This window comes from Hyla sarda, chromosome 8 (assembly GCF_029499605.1).
Source record: "Hyla sarda isolate aHylSar1 chromosome 8, aHylSar1.hap1, whole genome shotgun sequence".
NCBI lineage: Eukaryota > Metazoa > Chordata > Amphibia > Anura > Hylidae > Hyla > Hyla sarda.
Window position 1 is genome coordinate 57,304,264 of NC_079196.1, and position 23,761 is coordinate 57,328,024.

At 41.9% G+C, this 23,761-nt stretch overlaps 1 protein-coding gene across 3 annotated transcripts in view; it reads right to left on the reverse strand.

Moving 5' to 3' along the window:
- Window positions 1-6,122: 6,122 nt before the first annotated feature.
- CHN1 (chimerin 1) overlaps window positions 6,123-23,761 on the reverse strand; it is a 138,961-nt gene continuing 121,322 nt past the window's right edge. For all 3 annotated transcript variants that reach the window (XM_056535803.1, XM_056535802.1, XM_056535804.1), the window contains 6 exons: window positions 23,661-23,745; window positions 18,504-18,677; window positions 16,264-16,341; window positions 15,075-15,212; window positions 14,166-14,271; window positions 6,123-7,811 (listed from right to left, as the gene is read on the reverse strand). In XM_056535803.1, coding sequence (XP_056391778.1) covers window positions 7,640-7,811; window positions 14,166-14,271; window positions 15,075-15,212; window positions 16,264-16,341; window positions 18,504-18,677; window positions 23,661-23,745 — 753 coding nt within the window. In that variant the 3' untranslated portion in view covers window positions 6,123-7,639. The remainder of the gene's footprint in view (window positions 7,812-14,165; window positions 14,272-15,074; window positions 15,213-16,263; window positions 16,342-18,503; window positions 18,678-23,660; window positions 23,746-23,761) is intronic.

Genomic DNA, 23,761 nt, shown 5'->3' on the forward strand with positions numbered 1-23,761 from the left:
TATAGGTTTGATTTTGTCGGACTTCTGGAAAAAATCATAATTACATGCAGGAAAATGTATATGTTTAAAATTGTCATCTTCTGACCCCTATAACTTTTTTATTTTTCTGCGTATGGGGCGGTATGAGGGCTCATTTTTTGCGCAGTGATCTGAAGTTTTTAGCAGTTTTTATTTTTTCATTGATCGGCTTATTGATCGCTTTTTATTCATTTTTTCATGATATAAAAAGTGACCAAAAATACACTATTTTGGACTTTGGAATTTTTTTGCGCGTACGCCATTGACCGCCCGGTTTAATTAATGATATCATTTTATAATTCGGACATTTCCGCATGCGGTAATACCATATATGTTTATTTTTATTTACACAGTTTTTTTTTTTTTTTATGGGAAAAGGGGGGTGATCCCGAACAACTCCCTGAGCTGGCATGCTTTAACTTTGAAAGCCGCGTCTAAAGGGTTAATAGCACGCAGCACCGTGATCAATGCCGTGCGCTATTAACCACGGGTCCCGGCTGTTGTTAGAGGCCGGGCCCGACCCGCTATAACGCGTTATTGATCGGGAGCGGACTCATGATGTACATGTATGTCATGGGTCCTTAAGAGGTTAAATCACCTATCCTATGTTTGTTGTTGACATGTAAGTAACATGTGTGCCAAGTTTCATGTTAATATCTTTAGCGGTTTGGAAGTGATACTGGAACATACACACATATATACACACATACATACACACATACATACACACACACACACACACACACACATACACACACATACATACACATACACACATACACACACATACATACATACATACACATACACACACACACACACACACACACAATGGCCCTGATTTACTAAGAGTGTTGTGTAGGTTTCTTTATGGGTTTTAAAGGGGTACTCCGGTTGAAAACTTTTATTTTTTTAAATGAACTGGTGCCAGAAAGTTAAACAGATTTGTAAATTACTTCTATTAAAAAATCTTAATCCTTTCAGTACTTTTTAGCAGCTGTTTGCTATAGAGGAAAATCTTTATTTTTTTTATTTCTTTTTCATGTTGTCCACAGTGCTCTCTGCTGACACCTGATGCCCGTATCAGGAACTGTCCAGAGCAGAAGAAAATCCCCATAGCAAACCTATGCTACTCTGGACAGTTCCTGACACGGACAGAGGTGTCAGCAGAGAGCACTGTGGACAAGACAAAAAAGAAATTCAAAAAGTTAAAATTTCCTCTGTAGTATACAGCTGCAAAAAAGTACAAAAAGGATTAAGATTTTTTAATAGAAGTAATTTACAAATCTGTTTAACTTTCTGACACCAGTTTATTAAAAAAAAAAATATATATATAAAATTCCACCGGAGTACCCCTTTAATTCCCTACAATTTTTTCCCACAGTATTTACTAAGCTTTCCACATGCTCTGATCTGTCGGGTTTTCCTCAGCTCAAATCCACCACATTTTCTGTGGAAACCTTAGTAAATATGTTGGGGTTTTGTGAAAATGTCAGGATCACGCCCCTTTTCGGGTTTTCTCAGTAAAATGGAGTTAAGCTGGGTTCACACCACGTTTTTCAAATACGGTAACCGTATACGGTTTTCCGCAAAAAAAGGTATACGATCGTATCCGAAACCGCATGCATAGAGAATGCATTGTAAACCGTATTCCAAATGTTGTGTACGGTTGCATCCGTTTTGCCTCGGATACGGTTTTGCTGATTTTTCAATCGTAGGCAAAAACGCTGTCGACCACGTTTTTGCCTCCGGTTGGAAAACCGTATGTGAACCGTATGCGGTTCTTTTAACATTGTTGTCTATGAGAACCGTACACAGAATTTCAGAATACGGTTGCACACGTTTTTTCTAATCCGTTTTTGGAGTTGATACATGTGCAGATTGTAATTTCAATAGAACAATAGTAACTTTATTAAATTGCTGGAAAACTAATTCCAACAAAATAGCAAAACCGTTGGCAAAAACTGATGCAAACTGATAGAACCGGACGGGGAAAAACCGTATACGTTTTAATTTGGAGTCATACGGTTGTATACGGTTGCATACGGTTTTTGCCATACGTTTTTAAGCGGAAAACCGTATACGGTAACCGTATTTGAAAAACGTGGTGTGAACCCAGCCTTAGTCGGGTTTTTCTCAATTCTGGCGTAGACAGAATTTCTGGTGCAATGCGCCAGAATCTGACACACAACCCGACAAACCATGTAGGGTTTGCAATAGTAAATGAGGGCCATTGAGTTTTATATATATAAAACCCAATGGCCCTTATTTACTAAGAGTGTTGTGTAGGTTCGTTTGTGGGTTTTAATTCCCTACAATTTATTTTCCACGGTATTTACTAAGGTTTCCCTACAGTTTCCACTTTCCCTACATTTTGCTTTTTTTTACACATGCTCTGATCTGTGGGGTTTTCCTCAGCTGAAATCCACCACATTTTATGTGGAAACCTTAGTAAATATCTTGGGTTTTTGTGAAAATGTTGGGAACACGCCCCTTTTCAGAGACCCCTCCCCCTTTCCCAGCGACCACGCCCATTTTTCGGGTTTTCTCAGCAAAATGGAGAGTTAGTCAGGGTTTTTTCAATTCTGGCGCAGACAGAATTTGTGCCGCAGATTCTGGCGCAGACAGAATTTCTGGCGCAATGCGACAGAATCTGGCGCACAACCCGACAAAACATGTCGGGTTTGCAATAGTAAATGAGGGCCAATGTGTGTTTATGTGTGTGTATGTATGTATGTTCCATAATCACGTCCAAACGGCTAAAGATATTAACATGAAACTAGGCACACATGTTACTTATATGTCACCAACAAACATAGGATAGGTGATTTAACCCTTATTCACACCCATTTGCCAGGGTGTTGTTTAAAGTCCCATACAATGCTATGGGAAATAGGTTACAGCATAACTTCCAAAAGGCTGGAGATATTTTGATACTACTTGGTCACATGTTACTTATATGTCCACTTAAAATATAGGATAGTTAATTTAACCCTTAACTACCCCCATTTGTGAGGGTCGGGGTTTTTGTTTAAAGTCCCATGCAAATCAATGGGAAATGTATGTTCCCACATAACTTCCGTACGGCTGGAGATATTTCAATAACTGATACACATATTACAGGTTGGGATAGGAGGTCGAGATAGGAGGACGGGATAGGAGGATGGGATAGGAGGTCGGGATAGGAGGTCGGGATAGGAGTTCGAGATAGAAGGACAAGATAGGAGGTCGGGATAGGAGGTCGAGATAGGAGGACGCGATAGAGGTCGAGATAGGAGGTCGGGATAGGAGGTCGGGATAGGAGTTCGGGATATGACAACAATATATGAGGACAGGATATGAAGTCAAAAGCTTCCTCTGTTGATTTTCCTCCACAACAATGATTAGGAAGGAAAAACCAGGCAACGTCGGGTACTCAGCTAGTATATATATATATATATATATATATATATATAAAAGTCAATGGCCCTCATTTACTTAGAAAATCGAGTTGTAGGTCTATCTTGCTTTCTTACCCGATTGCTTTTTTCCCCTGGTATTTATTATTAGGTCGCATCCTGTTTGTCGCACGTGGGTTTTGTTGGTTTTGGTTTTCAACTCCTCTGAGCTGTCGGGAAAAAATCCACAACAATTCAACAAATTCGGGTTGGAAACCTTTATAAATATGTGGGAAAGCTCAGAAATGTCGGGTTACGCCCTTTTTCGGAATTGGGAGAATCCAAATCGGGTCCGTCGGGAAAAAATGTTGTATCGTGTCGCAGACTGGCGCACGATGTCTGCGACATGTCGCAGACAAAGATGCGACAAAACAACCCGACAAAACAAGTCGGGTTTAGAATAGTAAATGAGGGCCAATGTGTGTGTATATTTGTGTATGTTCCAGCATCACGTCCAAACGGCTAAAGATATTAACATGAAACTTGGCACACATGTTATTTATATGTCAACAACAAACATAGGAGAGGTGATTTAACCCTTACTCACCCCCATTTGCCAGGGGCGGGGTTTATGTTTAAAGTCCCATACAAGTCTATGGGAAATATATGTTACTGCATAACTTCCAAACAGCTGGAGATATTTTGATAATACTAAGTCACATGTTACTTATATGTCCACTTAAAATACAGGATAGTTAATTTAACCCTTAACTACCCCCATTTGTGAGGGTCGGGATTTTTGTTTTAAGTCCCAAGCAAATCTATGGGAAATGTATGTTGCCATATAACATCCGTACGGCTGGAGATATTTCAATAATACCTGGTACACATATTACTTATATGTCAAATAAAAAGATATGATAGTTAAATTAACCCTTACATACACCCTTATTAACCCTTACATACACACCTATAATATGGGACTTCCAGTACCTTACTCCACAAGCTCCGCTCTGCATCTCCTGGTGAATGTGTCAATCCGTCATGCAAGCCACACCCCATCTCACAAAGACACGCCCACATTTTTAAGCCACACCCCTTTTATTATCTACCCTTTTTGTGCATCGGTCTGGCTTGCAAATCATGCCCAGTCCCACAAAGCCACGTCCCCTTCTATTTTCAGCTTACAATATCTTCATCACAAATCAGTCCCACCTGAGGACAGGATATGAGGATGGGACATAAGGTCGGGATATGAGGATGGGATATAAGTACGGTATATGAGGTCAGAATATGAAGACGGGATGTGTGGACGGGATGCGAGGTTGGGATATGAGGACGGAATAGGAGGTCTGGATAGGAGGATGGGTTATGTGGATGGGATATGAGGACGGGATAAGAGGACAGGATAGGAGGACGGGATAGGAGGTCGGGATAGAAGGTCGTGATATGAGGACAGGATATGAGGTCAAGATAGGAGGACAGGATAGAAGGTCGGGATATGAGGACGAGATAGGAGGTCGAGATATGAGGACGAGATAGGAGGTCGAGATATGAGGATGGGATAGGAGGTCAGGATATGACATGGGTCTGGGTTTTTGTTTAAAGTCCCATACAAGTCTATGGGAAATATATGTTACTGCATAACTTCCAAACAGCTGGAGATATTTCGATAATACTTGGTCACGTTACTTATATGTCCACTAAAAATATAGGATAGTTAATTTAACACTTAACTACCCCCATTTATGAGGGTCGGAGTTTTTGTTTAAAGTCCCATGCAAATCTATGGGAAATGTATGTTCCCACTTAACTTCCGTACGGCTGGAGATATTTCAATAATACCTGGTCACATATTACTTATATGTCAAATAAAAATATAGGATAGTTAAATTAACCCTTACCTACACCCTTATATAAAAGATGGGTTTTTGTTTCAAGTCCCATGCAAGCTCCGCTCTGCATCTCCTGGTGAATGTGTCTGTCCGGCTGGCAAACCACACCCCATCTCACAAAGACATGCCCACTGTTTAAGCCCCACCCCTTTTATTCTCTATCCTTTTTGTGCATCAGTCTGGCTTGCAAATCATGCCCAGTCCCACAAAGCCATGTCCCCTTCTATTTTCAGCTTACAATATCTTCATCACAAATCATTCCCATCTGAGGACAGGATATGAGGATGGGACATAAGGACGGGATAGGAGGACTCGACATGAGGACGGGATAGGAGGTCAGGACAGGAGGACGGCATAGGAGGATGGTATATCAGGTCAGGATATGAGGTCGGGATATGAAGACGGGATATGAAGAAAGCATATGAGGTCAGGACATGAGGATGGGATATGAGGTTGAGATATGAGGATGGGATATGGGGACGGGACATGGGGACGGGATATGGGGACGGGATATGACAGCAATATATGAGGATGGGATATGAAGTCAAAAGCTTCCTCCTTTGTTGATTTTCCTCCCCAACAAGGATTAGGAAGGAAAAACCAGGCAATGTGGGGTACTCAGCTAGGGGGGGAGAGAGAGACAGAGAAATAGAGAGATTTATTTTTAAGTCAGTTTGTCCCTTTTCCGAAAATTATTTGTATTACTGGACGTGTAATTTATTAGTTGGGAGCATTATGAGACCCGCAATCTGCATGTTGGCCCTTATAATGTTCTATTCATCTTCTGCAATGAATTAATGCTTCCACAGAGACCGTTAAATAGGCACAGACATGGATTTTCTAAAACCTATGTTTAATAAATTAATAGGTGCATGCCAGATGAAAAATACAAAAATACATTAAAAAAACAAAATTAACCATTGCAGCATGTACTGCCACCACCACACAAACAGGTCAGTAAACATTTTAAAAACTCAAGCTCTCGATTCATAAAAAGAATAAACCTGTCATATTATACAAAAAAAGAAAAAGAAAAAACACAATAGAAAAAAAGATCAAAAAGGAAAAGAAAACTGTGCGATACAAATGTTATTAAGGTAACCGCTTCACAAACGTATTATCCTAATAGGATTATGCTGAACATAAAAGAGAGAACCACAATAATGTCACATCAGGGGACAAACATGCTGATTTAGTCACGACCCGTTTAGCTAGAAGATATCTCTTTAAAGGAGGGCTCCGACAAAAACGGAGACATACATGCAGCCATTTACAATTCCTGTTACACTGTAAACACCGAGCGGTAATGGCGGAGAGCTGGCATTACCACTTTCACAATAGCATTGATTGCCACAGCTAAAACAATATAAAAAAAGAAAAACTGCTTTATTTCTGCCCTGTGTACATAAAAGCACTAGTAAAGTGTACCCTTTGCCTTGATAAAGTGGAGGCAAAAAATGCCTCATGCCTCAGTGATGTGACTAGGTCATAATGATCCCACAGGCCGCATGCTTAGGAACTCTGGTTCACCCTGTGACGCACTGAACTCCAGAAAGTTCCTCATGTTCGTGTGAAATTTTTTGCAAACTAAGAGGAGGAGATCTAAAAAATACTGTCTCCAAGATGGCTACCCCCTCAAAGTGCTTCATGCCTCTTGGAACAGACAAATGGTTTCCTGACTACTAATAATGGTTGCCCCTGCGGCATCCAGTTTAGGACATAGTCTTAACTCCGTCACATGTCAGGCGAAACTTTGTCCCGCCTCCTCTCTCAGACCAATCGCCGTCAGCCGCAACTATGTCCCCCGTCAGGCGAAACAGCGTCCCGCCTCCTCCCTCACACCAGTCCTCCATCAGTCGTCAGCCACAACTCCCTCCTCCCTCATCCAAAACTCTGTCATCCCTCAGACGATTCTCCCACAGACAAAATTTCCTGCCGCATAGCAGAGCAGACACTGCACAGCATGTATATCAGTCGAAAATGTGAAACTTGCACGTGTACTACAGACACTACATGTTCTACAGAGTCTGTATAGCAGAGCCGACACTGAACAGCATGTACAGCAGAACCCCTATAGCAGAGAGCCGACACTTCGTCTGAGGGATGACAGAGTTTCGGATGATGGAGTTTCGGATGACGGAGGAGGGAGTTGCGTCTGACACTTGATGTAGATTGGTCCGAGGTGGGACACTGTTTCGCCTGACGCGGGAAGGAGTTACGGCGGACGACTGACGATGTCTTAAAATGGCCGCTGTATGCCCCACTATACACAGGTGACACATACACTTTATGCCGTAGGTTTTTTTTTTTTACAATCCTTCATCTTCCCGGAAATACCGCTTGCGTATTTCAGAATAAAATGTCCTCGTTCTTGATGAGCATTTCCACCACTAGTCTCTGATAACGGATGTCATTTAGCGCCGCCATGGCATCCAGCTCTGGCGCTCGCATGAGAGTTGGTCCAAACACTATGCCAAGGTTCTCTGCATTCATTAAGTTGTCCTTCTCGTGAAGCGTTACCCTGCAAGGGGAGGGGGGGGGGGGGGGAGAAACAAAATGACATCTCATTATTCCAGTCGTGAATGCAAATGAGGGGTTATCTGTAGGGCATTGCAGGCAAACCAGAACATGCAAATAAAGCCACTTGTGCCCCAAAAGCATAAAGTACTTTTCAGTTTTAGTTTATCACAGGCTGTGACATTACTCAATGGGAAGGACCAATTCTGGGGTTGCTAGGACACAGTCTCATTGCTGTCACTTATTGCTGGCAGCACGTCATCTATAGTGGCTGCCAGCAATAAGGTCCCAGGCAATCCTGTCTAGTGAGTTAGGAGTAATAAGAACTGTCGTGCGGAAGTGTAAGAAAGCAATTATTACTCGGATTACACATGCATTTACTTTAATAGAAACCGAAAAGCCAAACTGGGCATATCTGCATTACTGTCCATTGGAGGAGGTCTATGTGATTAAACGTGTGATCCTGGGATCTATATTGAGGTTGTCATGAATGTTCACATATTAGGGCATTGTGGGTAGGACAAGGTCAGTTCTGATCATAAGTGTTATTTTATTATTGCACTAACAAAGCTAAGTAGTTGTGGAAACATAGATCAGTTGGAGGATGGCGAGTTAGCTGCTTGAAGACTATGATCCTACTGCGCTTTAACCTTCAATACAATGATGGGGGGGGGGGTAGCGCTGCTGCGGGGGGCCCTCTGATCATGCGAATATGCAGCTTAAAGGAGATTTATAAATAGAAATCAAGTCAGAGATCAGCTCTGATTCTCCATCCCCTAGAGATAAGCGGTGTCAGGCTATACGTATAACGGAACTTCACATGCCAGTAGGACAGTGTTTCCCAACCAGGGTGCCTCCAGCTGTTGCAAAACCACAACTCCCAGCATGCCCGGACACCCTTCGGCTGTCCGGACATGCTGGGAGTTGTAGTTTCTAAACAGCTAGAGGCACCCTGGTTGGGAAACTCTGCAGTAGGGTGACTGATTATATAATCCATAGATGGGGGTGGTCACACATAGGGGCTTGCCACAAAGATGTATTTAACCCTTTAAGGACCCAGCCAATTTTCACTGTAGGACCCGGCCATTTTTTGCACATCTGACCACTGTCACTTTAAACATTAATAACTCTGGGATGCTTTTAGTTATCATTCTGATTCCGAGATTGTTTTTTCGTGACATATTCTACTTTAACATAGTGGTAAAATTTTGTGCTAACTTGCATTATTTCTTGGTGAAAAATCCCAAAATTTGATGAAAAATTTGAAAATTTTGCATTTTTCTAACTTTGAAGCTCTCTGCTTATACGAAAAATGGATATTCCAAATAAAAATTTTTTTGATTTTGGAAGACACCAGAGGGCTTCAAAGTTCAGCAGCAATTTTCCAAAAAATTTTCAAACTCACAATTTTTCAGGGACCAGTTCAGGTTTGAAGTGGATTTGAAGGGTCTTCATATTAGAAATACCCCACAAATGACCCCATTATAAAAACTGCACCCCCCAAAGTATTCAAAATGACATTCAGTCAGCGTTTTAACCCTTTAGGTGTTTCACAGGAATAGCAGCAAAGTGAAGGAGAAAATTCACAATCTTCATTTTTTACACTTGCATGTTCTTGTAGACCCAATTTTTGAATTTTTACAAGGGGTAAAAGGAGCAAATTTATACTTATGTTTGTAGCCCAATTTCTCTCGAGTAAGCACATACCTCATATGCCTATGTAAATTGTTCGGCGGGCGCAGTAGAGGGCTCAGAAGCGAAGGAGCGACAAGGGGATTTTGGAGAGTACGTTTTTCTGAAATGGTTTTTGGGGGGCATGTTGCATTTAGGAAGCCCCTATGGTGCCAGAACAGCAAAAAAAAAAACACATGCCATACCATTTTGGAAACTAGACCCCTTGAGGAACGTAACAAGGGATAAAGTGAGCCTTAATACCCCACAGGTGTTTCACGACTTTTGCATATGTAAAAAAAAAACAAAAAAAACATTTTTTCACTAAAATGTGCGATTCCCCCCAAATTTCACATTTTTGCAAGGGTTAATAGCAGAAAAGACCCCCCAAAATTTGTAACCCCATCTCTTCTGAGTATGGAAATACCCCATGTGTGGACGTCAAGTGCTCTGCTGGCGCACTACAATACTCAGAAGAGAAGGAGCGCCATTGAGCTTTTGGGAAAAAATTTGTTTGGAATGGAAGTCAGGGGCCATGTGCGTTTACAAAGCCCCCCGTGGTGCCAGAACAGTGGACCCCCCCCCCACATGTGACCCTATTTTGGAAACTACACCCCTCACAGAATTTAATAAGGGGTGCAGTGAGTATTTACACCCCACTGGCGTTTGACAGATCTTTGGAACAGTGGGCTGTGCAAATGAAAAATTTAATTTTTCATTTTCTCGGACCACTGTTCCAAAAATCACTGTTCCAAAACCTGTGGGGTGTAAATGCTCATTGTATTCCCTTTTTTTTATTTTTTTTTCGTAAATCCTTTTTTATTAAGTTTTACAAATTTTTTTTACAAACATTTGCATTAGAAGTGAAACATCGGTCTCATACCTCATAAATACACCGCAAATTCAATCTAGCTTCACATAGCTATCATCCATTGAAAGCAGTGGGTATCTGTCAAACGCTCATTGTACCCCTTATTACATTACATGAGGGGTGTAGTTTCCAAAATGGGGTCACATGTGGGTATTTATATTTTTGCGTTTATGTCAGAACCGCTGTAAAATCATCCACCCCTGTGCAAATCACCAATTTAGGCCTCAAATGTACATAGTGCGCTATCACTCCTGAGCCTTGTTGTGCGCCCGCAGAGCATTTTACGCCCACATATGGGGTATTTCTGTACTCAGGAGAAATTGCGTTACAAATTTTGGGGTTCTTTTTTTCATTTTAACGCTTGTGAAAATAAAAAGTATAGGGCAACACCAGCATGTTAGTGTAAATTTTTTACATTTTTTTACACTAACAAGCTGGTGTTGCCCCAACTTTTCCTTTTCATAAGGGGTAAAAGGAGAAAAAGCCCCCCAATATTTGTAGTGCAATTTCTCCCGAGTTCGGAGATACCCCATATGTGGCCCTAAACTGTTTCCTTGAAATACGACAGGGCTCTGAAGTGTGAGAGCGCCATGCGCATTTGAGGACTAAATTAGGGATCGCATAGGGGTGGACATAGGGGTATTCTACGCCAGTGATTCCCAAACAGGGTGCCTCCAGCTGTTACTAAATTCCCAGCATGCCTGGACAGTCAGTGGCTGTCCGGAAATGCTGGGAGTTGTTGTTTTGCAACAGCTGGAGGCTCCGTTTTGGAAACACTGCCATACAATACGTTTTTCATTTTTATTTGGGGGGGGGGGGGGGGGGGGAGACAGTGTAAGGGGTGTATATGTAGTGTTTTACTCTTTATTATGTGTTAGTGTAGTGTAGTGTAGTGTCTTTAGGGTACGTTCACACTGGCGTGTTACGGTGAGTTTCCCGCTAGGAGTTTGAGCTGCAGCGAAAAATTTGCCGCAGCCCAAACTTGAAGCAGGAAACTTACTGTAAGCCTGCCCGTGTGAATGTACCCTGTACGTTCACATGGGGGGGCAAACCTCCAGCTGTTTCAAAACTACAACTCCCAGCATGTACTGACAGACCGTGCATGCTGGGAGTTGTACTTTTGCAACAGCTGGAGGCACACTGGTTGGAAAACCTTCAGTTAGGTTCTGTAACCTAACTCAGCATTTTCTAACCAGTGTGCCTCCAGCTGTTGCAAAATTACAACTCCCAGCATGTACTGATCTCCACGGGCATGCTGGGAGAAGTAGTTATGCAATAGCTGGAGGTACGCAACTACAACTCCCAGAATGCCGAGACAGTTGATTGCTGTTTGGACATGCTGGGATTTGCAGTTTTGCAACATCTGGAGGGCTACAGTTTTAGAGAACACTGCAAAGTGATCTCCAAACTGTGGTCCTCCAGTTGTTGCAAAACTACAATTCCCAGCATGCCCTGACAGCAAACAGTTGTTTGGGGATGCTATGAGTTGTAGTTTTGCAAGATCTGGAGAGCTACAGTTTAGGGACCACTATATAGTGGTCTCAAACTGTAGCCCTCCAGCTGTTGCAAAACTACATATTCCAGCATGCCCAAACAGCTGTCTGGGCATGCTGGGAGTTGTAGTTTTGCAACATCTGGAGGGCTAAAGTTAGAGACCACAGTATAATGGTCTCAAACTGTACCCTCCAGATGTTGCTAGGCAACTCACCGTCTTCCGTCGGATCCAGCCGCACGTCATCGCCGCCCGCCGATCTCCGTCGCCCGCAGCCTCCGTCGCCTGCCCGGATCGGTAAGTGGATCTTCGGCGCCGGTCCCCGTCGTTTCCCCGTCCTGCCCCGCTTTTGTGGGAGGGCATGACGGGGAAAACGAAAGTAAACCCCCCCCCGCCCCGCTATTGGTGGTCGCGTCTAGACCACCAATAGCAGGGATAGGAGGGGTGGCACCTGTGCCACCTCAGTCCTATCGCTTCAGGGGGATCCTGGGTGTCTTAGACACCCGCGATCCCCCTTACATTCCGGGTCACCGGGTCACTATAGACCCGTAATGACCCGGAATCACGCAAATCGCAAGTGTGAATTCACTTGCGATTTGCCGCGATCGCCGACATGGGGGGGGTCTAATGACCCCCCCTGGGCATTTGCACAGGATGCCTGCTGAATGATTTCAGCAGGCATCCCGCTCTGATCCCTGCCCGGCGCGGACCGGAACTGCCCATGACGTATCTGTACGTCATGGGTCCTTAAGACCCAGGGTGTCGGGACGTACCGTTACGTCATGGGTCCTGAACGGGTTAAAGGGGTACTCCGGTGGAAAACGTATATGTATATATATATATATTTTTTTTTTATCTATATATCAACTGGTGCAAGAAAGTTTAACAGATTTGTAAATTACTTCTATTAAAAAATCTTAATCCTTCTAGTACTTACAAGCTGCTGAATACTACAGAGGAAATTCTTTTCTTTTTGGAACACAGATCTCTCTTTTGACATCACGAGCACAGTGCTCTCTGCTGACATCTCTGTCCATTTTAAGAACTGTCCAGAGTAGGGTTAGCTGCTCCTTTGGACACCAGGTGAGGGCGGCTCCATGTAACTTTTTTTTTAGGACATTATGTGTACAGTACGGGACCCTGAAGAACCTCCTGTCCTCTACATAGAGTGTAGAATCACACTGAGCAGATACATCAGCACATTTGAAGCTGTGAAAAATCTGACGAGCAGCCAGAAATAAGCTCCATATGCGCTAGGAGCAAACACAGGCTTTCCCTGCTACAGCCCTGTGTTTGCAAAAACATTCAGCGGCCGACCGCGCGCAAAGACATAACTGTGACTCGCGGCCGCCTCCTGAACCCTATTGCAGACACAGGACTGCAGTAGGGAAAGCCGTGTCTGCTCCAAGCGCATATACAACGTATTTCCTGCTGCTCGTCAGATTTCTCGTAGTGTCAAATACACTGCACATCTGCTCAGTGTGACCCTACCCGGACAGTGATATACCGCTCCCAGCAGATCTTTCTTACTTTTATATGTAAGGATTTGCTTTATCTCTATTAGTTATCTACTTATTTTCTTTAATCCTCACTTTTTTCCTATTTTTGGATGACATTTTGGGGCTTCAGAACCAATTACCAGGTTTCCATAGAGTTATTGTCCCATCATACAATAGTTTCAACATACAATGGTCGTCCTGGAAACAATTCATATTTCAACTTGAAGGGCCACTGTATAGCGGTACAATAAAATGTCAAAATCAGTACAATAGGACACCGGCATTGTCCAGCTCGTCTAATTACAATGCATGTGTTACTGACAAAGAAGCAGAGAGCAGACAGTTCCTAGAACCCCTAAAGAATCAGATTTTTTGGAAAAGCGTGTATTTTTTTCTTTTTCCATGCTACATTGAAATTAAGAATTGTAATAATATTCATATAAAGTGTATTTTTTTGCATGATTAAAGTACATTGTGCCTGTTCACTGTTTCCTTTGGCTCCATTATAAGGGGCTAATTCTGTTATCTAGTCGGCAGCACAGCTCTATAATGAGACTGCACGGCATGATAAAGAGAAAGGATTACAGAAAACGTATCATGTCGCTCAGCGTGACCAATTAGCAGTTAATGTAGTGAGAGCCCTGGGAACCTGGCACGCTGAAAAGACAGTTTCACAGCCAGTGGGCATGGAATGATTTCCTCCTCCTAGGGGGAGGACTAAGAGGAGCTTTAATTCTAAATTACTGCTCGCTTCTAACTTCTAAAAAAAATAACTACAATAAAATAAAGGCTCCAGACATCTGATGTGCGCTTCCATGTATTTACCTTTTCAGATGGGCCATGAGATACCGTAGTGTTTCACAGTGTGCAGGAGGTAGCAGCTTCAAAGCTTCATGAAGAGCTTCTAACTGTGCATCCGGGTCCACAGCCTCTAACAATACAAAAAAAGGGCTTAATTACACAGAATATACCAAACACTGGCGAAATGTATCTGATCACTACAACCTTATATGAGCACGAAAATGAAAAGTACAACACACAGACCCCTTAGTATTTTATTCTTCCACAAGCCATAGTGCACAGATCTCTCCATATCAATTCTGCTCTCTCCCTTGTAGCTGTGACATTACATCACATTCAGAGCTCTGTCCCTTTACCACAGTCCCCTCAGGAAGAGACCAGTAATATGAAGGTGGGAGCTCATGTTGCTGCTCATTAGATTTTAAGGCACATGAACGCTTTTCTCAGTCACAGCAGTTTCAGTCAGAACAGGCTTACTGCTGTCTTATCTGAGAAAGAATTCCTGCTGCCTTAAAATGTAATGAGGAGTTATATGAGCTCCCCCTCTTCACATCAATGGTCTGGTCCTGAGTAAACTGGAGGTGGGGGGAGCAGGCACAGGAGATCTGCTTTCAGAGTGTGTAATGGGATGTCACAGATACAAGCCAGACAACTCGGATGATAGGAGAGACCTGTGCAGTATGGCTCATAACATTTTATTAGTAAGTTGCTTTATTATACTTTTTTAACTCCATGCACAGGTTGTTTCTTTCACTAGACAACTCCTTTAAGTACTGGAAGGCTTAATGTATTTACATTTAAGTAATTATGTAGTTCTATTTGTACCTAAGATTGATGCGACTCCATTTTCAATGTTTTGATCACAAGTGCAAAGGATAAGAACCAGAAGGGTTTAGAGACCACATAGGTATTACAAGCATAATGTGTACTTACTTGCAGACTCCAGGAACTTGGGGTAAGCATCATATGTTATCAGTGGGATCGGCAATTCCCTGAAGTACAGTTTCAGTGCCCCGGTTATAATGTTAATGTCTTCGTAGACGTTTACAGATATATCAGCCTTCTCGCCATCTACGAGGAAAGACAAGGATCAACATGATATACTGCTTGAATTATTGATGTAATCCTAAGGCTATGTTCTGCTTGGAGCGTTCATTGTAGATTCAGAAAAAATAATGCTGAATGTGCTGCTATTCCTTCCATCAGCTCGACATACACCATTGTAAGTCAATGGGGTCTGCCATATGCTAATGGTATCCACTGTGCAATGGATTCTGCTCTGACTTGTATAGCCGCAAGTGTGAGTCTTCAAGACTTGAAGACTACACATTTATGCTCTAAACCATTGACCAGACCATAACCTATACAATTTAGCCACAAACCTTTTAACATTTCTACTTATTCTACTATATTTATAGAAATGCCTACACTTAGGAGGTGATAAACTATAAATGACCATGTATACAACAGTGATCCCTCAACTTACAATGGCCTCAACATACAACAGTTTCAACACACAATGGTCTTTTCTGGACCATTGTAACTTGAAACCAGACTCAACATACAATGCTACCGACCGTCCAGATCTGTGAAACCTGTCAATGGCTGGCAGAACCGACCAATCAGAATTGGCGTTCACTGGTAAAACACTTGTATTACTGAAGTGCATGCACTGACTGGCTGTCTGGTAGCGCCTCCTACAGTACAGGGAGGTATTACATGTTCTGTACTACTCTTTACCTGTGTCAGGGTAAGCTGCACCTTTGGACACGAGGTGAGGGCGGCTCCATGTTACTTTTTTAGGACACTGTGTACTGTACAGGACCCTGAAGAAGCTCCTGTCTAACAGCTCCCAGCAGATCTTTCTTACTTTTATATGTAAGGATTTGCTTTATCTATATTAGTTACTGTATCTACTTATTTTTCTTTAATCCACTTTTTCCTATTTTTGAATGACATTTTGGTGCTTCAGAACCAATTACCAGGTTTCCATAGAGTTATGGTCTCAACATACAATGGTCTCAACACACAATGGTCATACTGGAACAGATTCATATTGTAACTTGAGGGACCACTGTATTTGTTAACATAAAAATAAAACAAAAATCCATCAATGCCGTACCTCTGTCGAAGGCCATTTTGGCATCTTCTATGAGATCAGTAAAACCTGATATTCTGTACAATCCTTCTGAGTTCAACCCTGTTGGAACAAATACATAGTAATGTAAGAAAATTACACTTGTTAAGAGATTCTGGAAGTGTTTCTCAACTAGGGTGCCTCCAGCTGTTGCAAAATTACAAAATTACAACAAGTTCACTTTATTCACTACTACAGTGAATGGGAAAACCGCAGCATACCTGCTGATATCCTATATCAGCCTAATCTCACAAAACAGTAAGTAAACAGTAGTCTTCCCCGGTATACTAGGCGCACATGGCGCATCAGTCAGGCTAATGCAGTTACACATTAAAGGGGTATTCCAGGCAAAAACTTTTTTTCTATATATCAACTGGCTCCGGAAAGTTAAACAGATTTGTAAATTACTTCTATTAAAAAATCTTAATCCTTCCAATAGTTATAAGCTTCTGAAGTTGAGTTGTTGTTTTCTGTCTAACTGCTCAATGATGACTCACGTCCCAGGAGCTGTGCAGCGCCTATGGGGAAATTTTCCCATCATGCACAGCTCCCGGGACGTGAGTCATCATTGAGCAGTTAGACAGAAAACAACAACTCAACTTCAGAAGCTTATAACTATTGGAAGGATTAAGATTTTTTAATAGAAGTAATTTAGAAATCTGTTTAACTTTCTGGAGCCAGTTGATATATATAAAAAAGTTTTTGCCTGGAATACCCCTTTAACCTCTTAAGGACCAAGGGCGTACAGGTACGCCCTTGGTCCTGCTCTCCTGATATAACGCGGGGTTACACAGTAACCCCGCGTCATATCGCGGCGGGCCCGGCGTCATAGTGAAGCCGGGACCCGCCTCTAATAGCGCGCAGCGCCGATCAAGGCGCCGCGCGCTATTAACCCTTTAGCCGCGCGCTCAGAGCTGAGCCGCACGGCTAAAAGTGAAACCGAAAGTGGCCGGCTAGCTCAGTCGGGCTGTTCGGGATAGCCGCGGCTAATCGCGGCATCCCGAACAGCTGACAGGACAGCGGGAGGGCCCCTTCCTGCCTCCTCGCTGTCCGATCGCCGAATGACTGCTCAGTGCCTGAGATCCAGGCCTGAGCAGTCATGCAGCAGAATCGTTGATCACTGGTTTCTTATGAGAAACCAGTGATCAGCATAGAAGATCAGTGTGTGCAGTGTTATAGGTCCCTATGGGAGCTATAACACTGCAAAAAAAAAGTGGAAAAAAAAAAGTGAATAAAGATCATTTAACTCCTCCCCTATTAAAAGTTTGAATCACCCCCCTTTTCAAATAAAAAAAAAAACACAGTGTAAATAAAAATAAACATATGTGGTATCACCGCGTGCGGAAATGTCCGAATTATAAAAATATATAATTAATTAAACCACTCGTTCAATGGCGTGCGCGCAAAAAAATTCCAAAGTCCAAAATAGTGCATTTTTGGTCACTTTTTATATCAATGCAAACATGGTACCGTTAAAAACTTCAGATCACGGCGCAAAAAATGAGCCCTCATACCGCCCCATACACAGAAAAATAAAAAAGTTATAGGGGTCAGAAGATGACAATTTTAAACGTATTAATTTTCCTGCATGTAGTTATGATTTTTTCCAGAAGTCCGACAAAATCAAACCTATATTAGTAGGGTATCATTTTAATCGTATGGACCTACAGAATAAAGATAAGGTGTAATTTTTACCGAAAAATTTACTACGTAGAAACGGAAGCCCCCAAAAGTTACAAAACTGCGTTTTTTTTTCAATTTTGTCGCACAATGATTTTTTTTCCGTTTCACCGTAGATTTTTGGGCAAAATGACTGACGTCATTACAAAGTAGAATTGGTGGCACAAAAAATAAGCCATCATATGGATTTTTAGGTGCAAAATTGAAAGAGTTATTTTTTAAATGCAAGGAGCAAAAAACGAAAATGCAAAAACGGAAGAACCCCCGGTCCTTAAGGGGTTAAGCCACTGTTTCCTAACCGGTATGCCTCCAGCTGTTGCAAAACTCCAACTCCAACTCCCAGCCTTCGGCTGTCTGGGCATGCTGGGAGTTGTAGTTTTGCAACAGTCGGAGGCACCCTGGTTGGGGTTCATTGTTGTGAGAAAAAAAAAAATTATCTATAATTTTGTCATTAACCACAAAGAGCCGGATACAGCAGTTGTGGCCTTTACGTTCATATTATTTATAAAAAAAAAAAAGTTTTTATTAAAAAATAAGAGCCTTACCCCTAGACTCGATCTCCCGTATACACATGTCCACTACCATGGGCCTCTTCGTGTTGTGTGCTTTCACTAAAGTGGTGAGGTCACAGCTGTAAACTTTCTTGACGTGCTTCAAGTCCGGCTTGCAGTCATTGGGAACCATCTTAGAGCATTGCTTGTGAACGTTCAGACCACAATCTGGAAAATTAATACAAAAGATATTGTTCAAAGAGCCAAAACCTATGCTAGTCACTATAGGGCAGCTTCATACCCCTGTTATTTCTCCATACAGCGCCCCTACTGTTAAACAATGAGCATTGCATAGCATTCAATAAACACTGGTAATCCCACACAACCAAGGTAAGTGCATGATGATGCTCCCTGCTCTAGTTTACAGAAGAGGGTCCCTACTACCAACCACACCTATAAGTTCAATATGACCTAAAAACAGTGTTGCCCACCTTTTGGTTCTTTCACGGTTGCCTTGACTGCAAAGAAACATAGAATGTGTCGGCAGATAAGAACCATTTGGCCCATTTAGTCTGCCCAATATTCTGAATCCCATCAATAGTCCTTATCCCTATCTTATATGAGGGATAGCCTTATACCTATCCCTATCTTATATGAAGGATAGCCTTATACCCATCTCTATCTTATATGAAGGATAGCCTTATGCCTATCCCTATCTTATATGGAGGATAGCTTTATACCTATCTCTATCTTATATGAAGGATAGCCTTATACCTATCCCTATCTTATATGAAGGATAGCCTTATACCTATCCCTATCTTATATGAAGGATAGCCTTATGCCTATCCCTATCTTATATGGAGGATAGCCTTATACCTATCCCTATCTTATATGAAGGATAGCCTTATACATATCCCTATCTTATATGAAGGATTGCCTTATACCTATCCCTATCTTATATGAAGGATAGCCTTATACCTATCCCATGCATGTTTAAACTCCTTCACTGTATTTGCAGCGACCACTTCTGCAGGAAGGCTATTCCATGCATCCACTACTCTCTCAGTAAAGTAATACTTCCTCATATTACTGCAGAAACATTTTCCCTCTTATTTAAAACTATGTCCTGTTGTGGTAGTTTTTCTTCTTTTATATATACTCTTCTCCTTTACTGTGTTGATTTTCTTTATGTATTTAAAAGTTTCTATAATATCCCTTCTTGGTAAGTTGTATCCTGCAATCCATGGACTAGTTTAGTATCTTCTCTGAACTCTCTCTAGAGTATCTATATCCTTCTGGAGATACGGCCTCCAGTATAGTGCTCTGTACAGTGGCATGAGTACCCCCTCTACTGCTAATACCTCTCCCTATACACCCATGAGCACTTCCTTATCTACTGCTAATACCTCTCCCTATACACCGATGAGCACTTCCTTATCTACTGCTAATACCTCTCCCTATACACCCATGAGCACTTCCTTATCTACTGCTAATACCTCTCCCTATACACCCATGAGCACTTCCTTATCTACTGCTAATACCTCTCCCTATACACCCATGAGCACTTCCTTATCTACTGCTAATACCTCTACCTATACACCCATGAGCACCTTCCTCCCTACTGCTAATACTTCTCCGTAAACACCAATGAGCACTTCCTTATCTACTGCTAATACATCTCCCTATACACCCATGAGCACTTCCCTCTCTACTAATACCTCTCCCAAGCATTCTGCTAGCCCTTCTTGCTTCTCTATTACATTACAGTTGGGAAGCCACAGGTTGGAGACTATGGGGGAGATTCATCAAAACCTGTCCAGAGGAAATGTTGCTGAGTTGCCCATAGCAACCAATCAGATTGCTTCTATCATTTTGCAGAGGCCTTTTCAAAAATAAAAGAAGTGATCTGATTGGTCGCTAAGGGCAACTTTTCCTTTGATTAATCTTCCCCCCCCCCCCCCCATTTGTTTAAATAAGACAACTCAATTTGGAGAATTTTAGCAGATTGTAACATTTTAAGCATACATATTCATTTTACATGGAATACTTAAAGCCGGTAATATTCTTTTCTACTGCTCTGCCAGTGCGAGATGTCACAAAGTGTCAGTCACACCACTGGGAACTGAAGGATGACAGCTGATAATTATGAACACTTAACATTTCATGCGAGGAAAGAACTAGATATAGTGTCTACAAACACGCAACATTTTCCATGACCTACAATGTAAGGAGACTTCAAATCATTTAAATGTGTCAAAATCCCGTGTTTTAGGGACTCGATTGGGCATTAAAGGCATTAAAAAAAAAAAAAAAGGTAAGACAGCAATGGGAAAAGTTGTGCTTTTACACAATACAAATCTCCTCATAGTGGAGACTAAGGTTCTTTTACATTGGCATTATTTTGCTTTTTTGTCCAGTGTTCTGGGTTCTCCATTATGTTTTAGACTGTCCCTGATACCAGCTCCTCTCCAGCATGATCGTAAAGTATTCAGCCAATAAAAGGGCTCATAAAGATGGGCCGGGGATCAACTGATCACTACAAATCCTGCTTTTGAAATCCCAAGCCCAGTTGTGATCACTGGGAAGAAGTCGCAATGCATCTGGCTACAGGTAACCTTAGTAGACCTGACACAGCTTCATGCAAAAATCCATTAAAGCCATCTGACTCCATTGCACATATAGTTAGTGTACAGACTACTATAGCTCTGTTTATACCAATTTAATGTAAACTACGTTTACACACTAAGGGTATTGTGTTGAAATGCGTATGTGGCAGTAGGTGACCTAAAAAAGCCATGAATTAAATGAAATATATGAGCACATTTATATTACACACTCGAGTAGACTGAAGAATTGAAATGCTTCCACATGAAGTGAAATTGTAGTTGAACCGTAGGCTGCAGATGGCTCTACTATACATAAGTCTATGAATAGAACACAGTTTAGTTCTCTCCTTTTTGCACGAACAGAGAACTAACCCTCCTGGGAGGCCTGGAGTATTGGAAAGGAGCCAGCTATCATGACACGCTTTACTGGGCACAGGTGATGTCTCCCTATCCACAGTCACAAACCTTTTAAGGGATAGCCAATATGCTCTGCTTTTTTCCTCCATGGCCTATGGCGCTCGAATTTAGGTACAACTTTATTTAGTGCAGACAAAAAAGGCATACTACTTCCCAAACTGCTCAACAGCGCCCCTTTTGTTCATGGGTTGCTGTTACCTCAGATATTGAAGCTCAGTCCCATTCACTTGAATTGAGTTGAGCTGCAATATCAGATGCATCCCATGAACAAGTGTGGTGACTTTTTTAGGATAAGTTGCCCTGTGTGTGTACTTGAGGAGTAGCACTATTTCTGCCCAACATATAGCTTGTATTTGGCAGATTTCTGCTCTGCAGGGTTCATCTTTCATTTGCAGTTCTCCCAGAGCAGGTGGGCGGAGCTCCCTCCTCCCTAGACTTGTATTGCCAGGACAAAGCTGAGCTGATTTTCTGATAGGATTTGAGAGGGAGGCAGGGGGGGTGCAGAGACAAAGTTTGATAACAGGAGAACAAATCATTTTTGTCTAATAAAATAGAATACAAAAGTTTCTTATATTCACTTGTTCTATTGATCTATACAAAGTTTGCTCAAATGATAGTGCCTACTTAAGGCATCTACACCCCCTTCCCTTCCACTTTTTATTAATCTGTTCATTCTCATACTCATGAGACTGGATCTAGGATAAAAGTAGATGTACTGTATGTCTGGAACACAAACACAGATGGTGGACTGAAATTAAACAGTCATCGCCATCATCCCTTGATCTGCAACACATGACGAAGCCACACATGGATATGCTCTTTTGTTTTTACAGTAAAACCAGGGATTATTATTTTTGTTCACTTCAAACAATCAGGACATCTTATCGCTGCACCCTGCTCAAAGCAGATGTAGCAGAGCTAGAATTTGTTATTTAACTCTTTATAACCATGATGTCAAAATATTCTACAGATACAAGTAGAACGCATGATACAGCTTTATATCATTACGAATTGTGCCAATAGGTCATACTAAATCTGGACCTGTAAGAATTTAATGTTTATGTACTGGTATTAATTCTGCAGCATTGTGTTTTTTCCACCCTGGACAATGCAGCTTTGGAATAAAGGTTTTAGACCATCCATGTACTTTTTGCCCTGCAGTGTCTTCACCCTAGTGTCTTACAGTCTTGTATGATGGATGGCAGGCTGCACACTGCTCAGTTTTACAATCCATCTTTCATGTTGGAAATTGATGCCTTGTTGTGATTTCAAAGGTCAAGAGAATTTACTACACTTGTTCTACTTCAATAGTCCAGCAAGATCCATGAAATTATCATAGAAACAATGTTGTCCATTGAATGTCAAGGCTATATGTGTCCAGCTCACAGCTTGGCCTGTAAAGTACATAATCAAACTACTAGATTTGGGTGCAAGCGAAAATCCCAAATCCAGCTGAAGACCTACATAGTAGTGGAAACGTTTGGGTCAACCTGATGAAGCTGCTTTGAGGCTTTCACAATGGCCGATAACATTGGATGTACCAGGATGAATAATGGAGCCTACACACAAAGGCTTTTTATCATTTAGGGGTATCTCTCTGTATCTGCATGGTCATGGGTACCACTGCATACTTGTTATTTTGGCACAAAAAAATCTTACTTAGAAGAAATATGGTGAATAAAGTGAAGAAACCTCTATGGATTGCCCTATGCATATATAAGTCATGACCAAATAAATAAGTATTGGCAGAAGCATTGGGCAAATGTTAATGCTAGTGGCCAGAAAGTTTACAACAAAGGTGTCCCATCTAAGCCAGTGATAAGCTAAGCTGGCAGGACGTCTCATCTCAGAAGTAGTAACAAGCAGCGAACGGCAGGGGTAGATGAGTATCATTCATTTTGACTGCACCCCAGCAAAATAATAAAACTGTTACGATAGTGGAACATAGAATATGCCAATCTTAAGAAATCCCCACACTGTGTTATACCTTGTAAAGGGCCTGAGGGGACGCTGCAGGATCCAGGGACACCGATAACACCAAAGTGAGAATCCCTGTGTCATACATACCCTGCTCAGTCAGGTCCTATACTAGGCATAACCATCCATACTTTGTATGTAGAATCTTCTTTTATGTTTACATTACTATGTCAGTATCTTAGAACACAATGCGTTTCGCTACAATACATACCTGCACATTTTACTCCCTGAGCGATCAGCCCCCACATGAAGTTGGCACAGTATTCACACCAATGGGGACCCCTGAATGTGTGTACCTGGAAAATGCAAAAT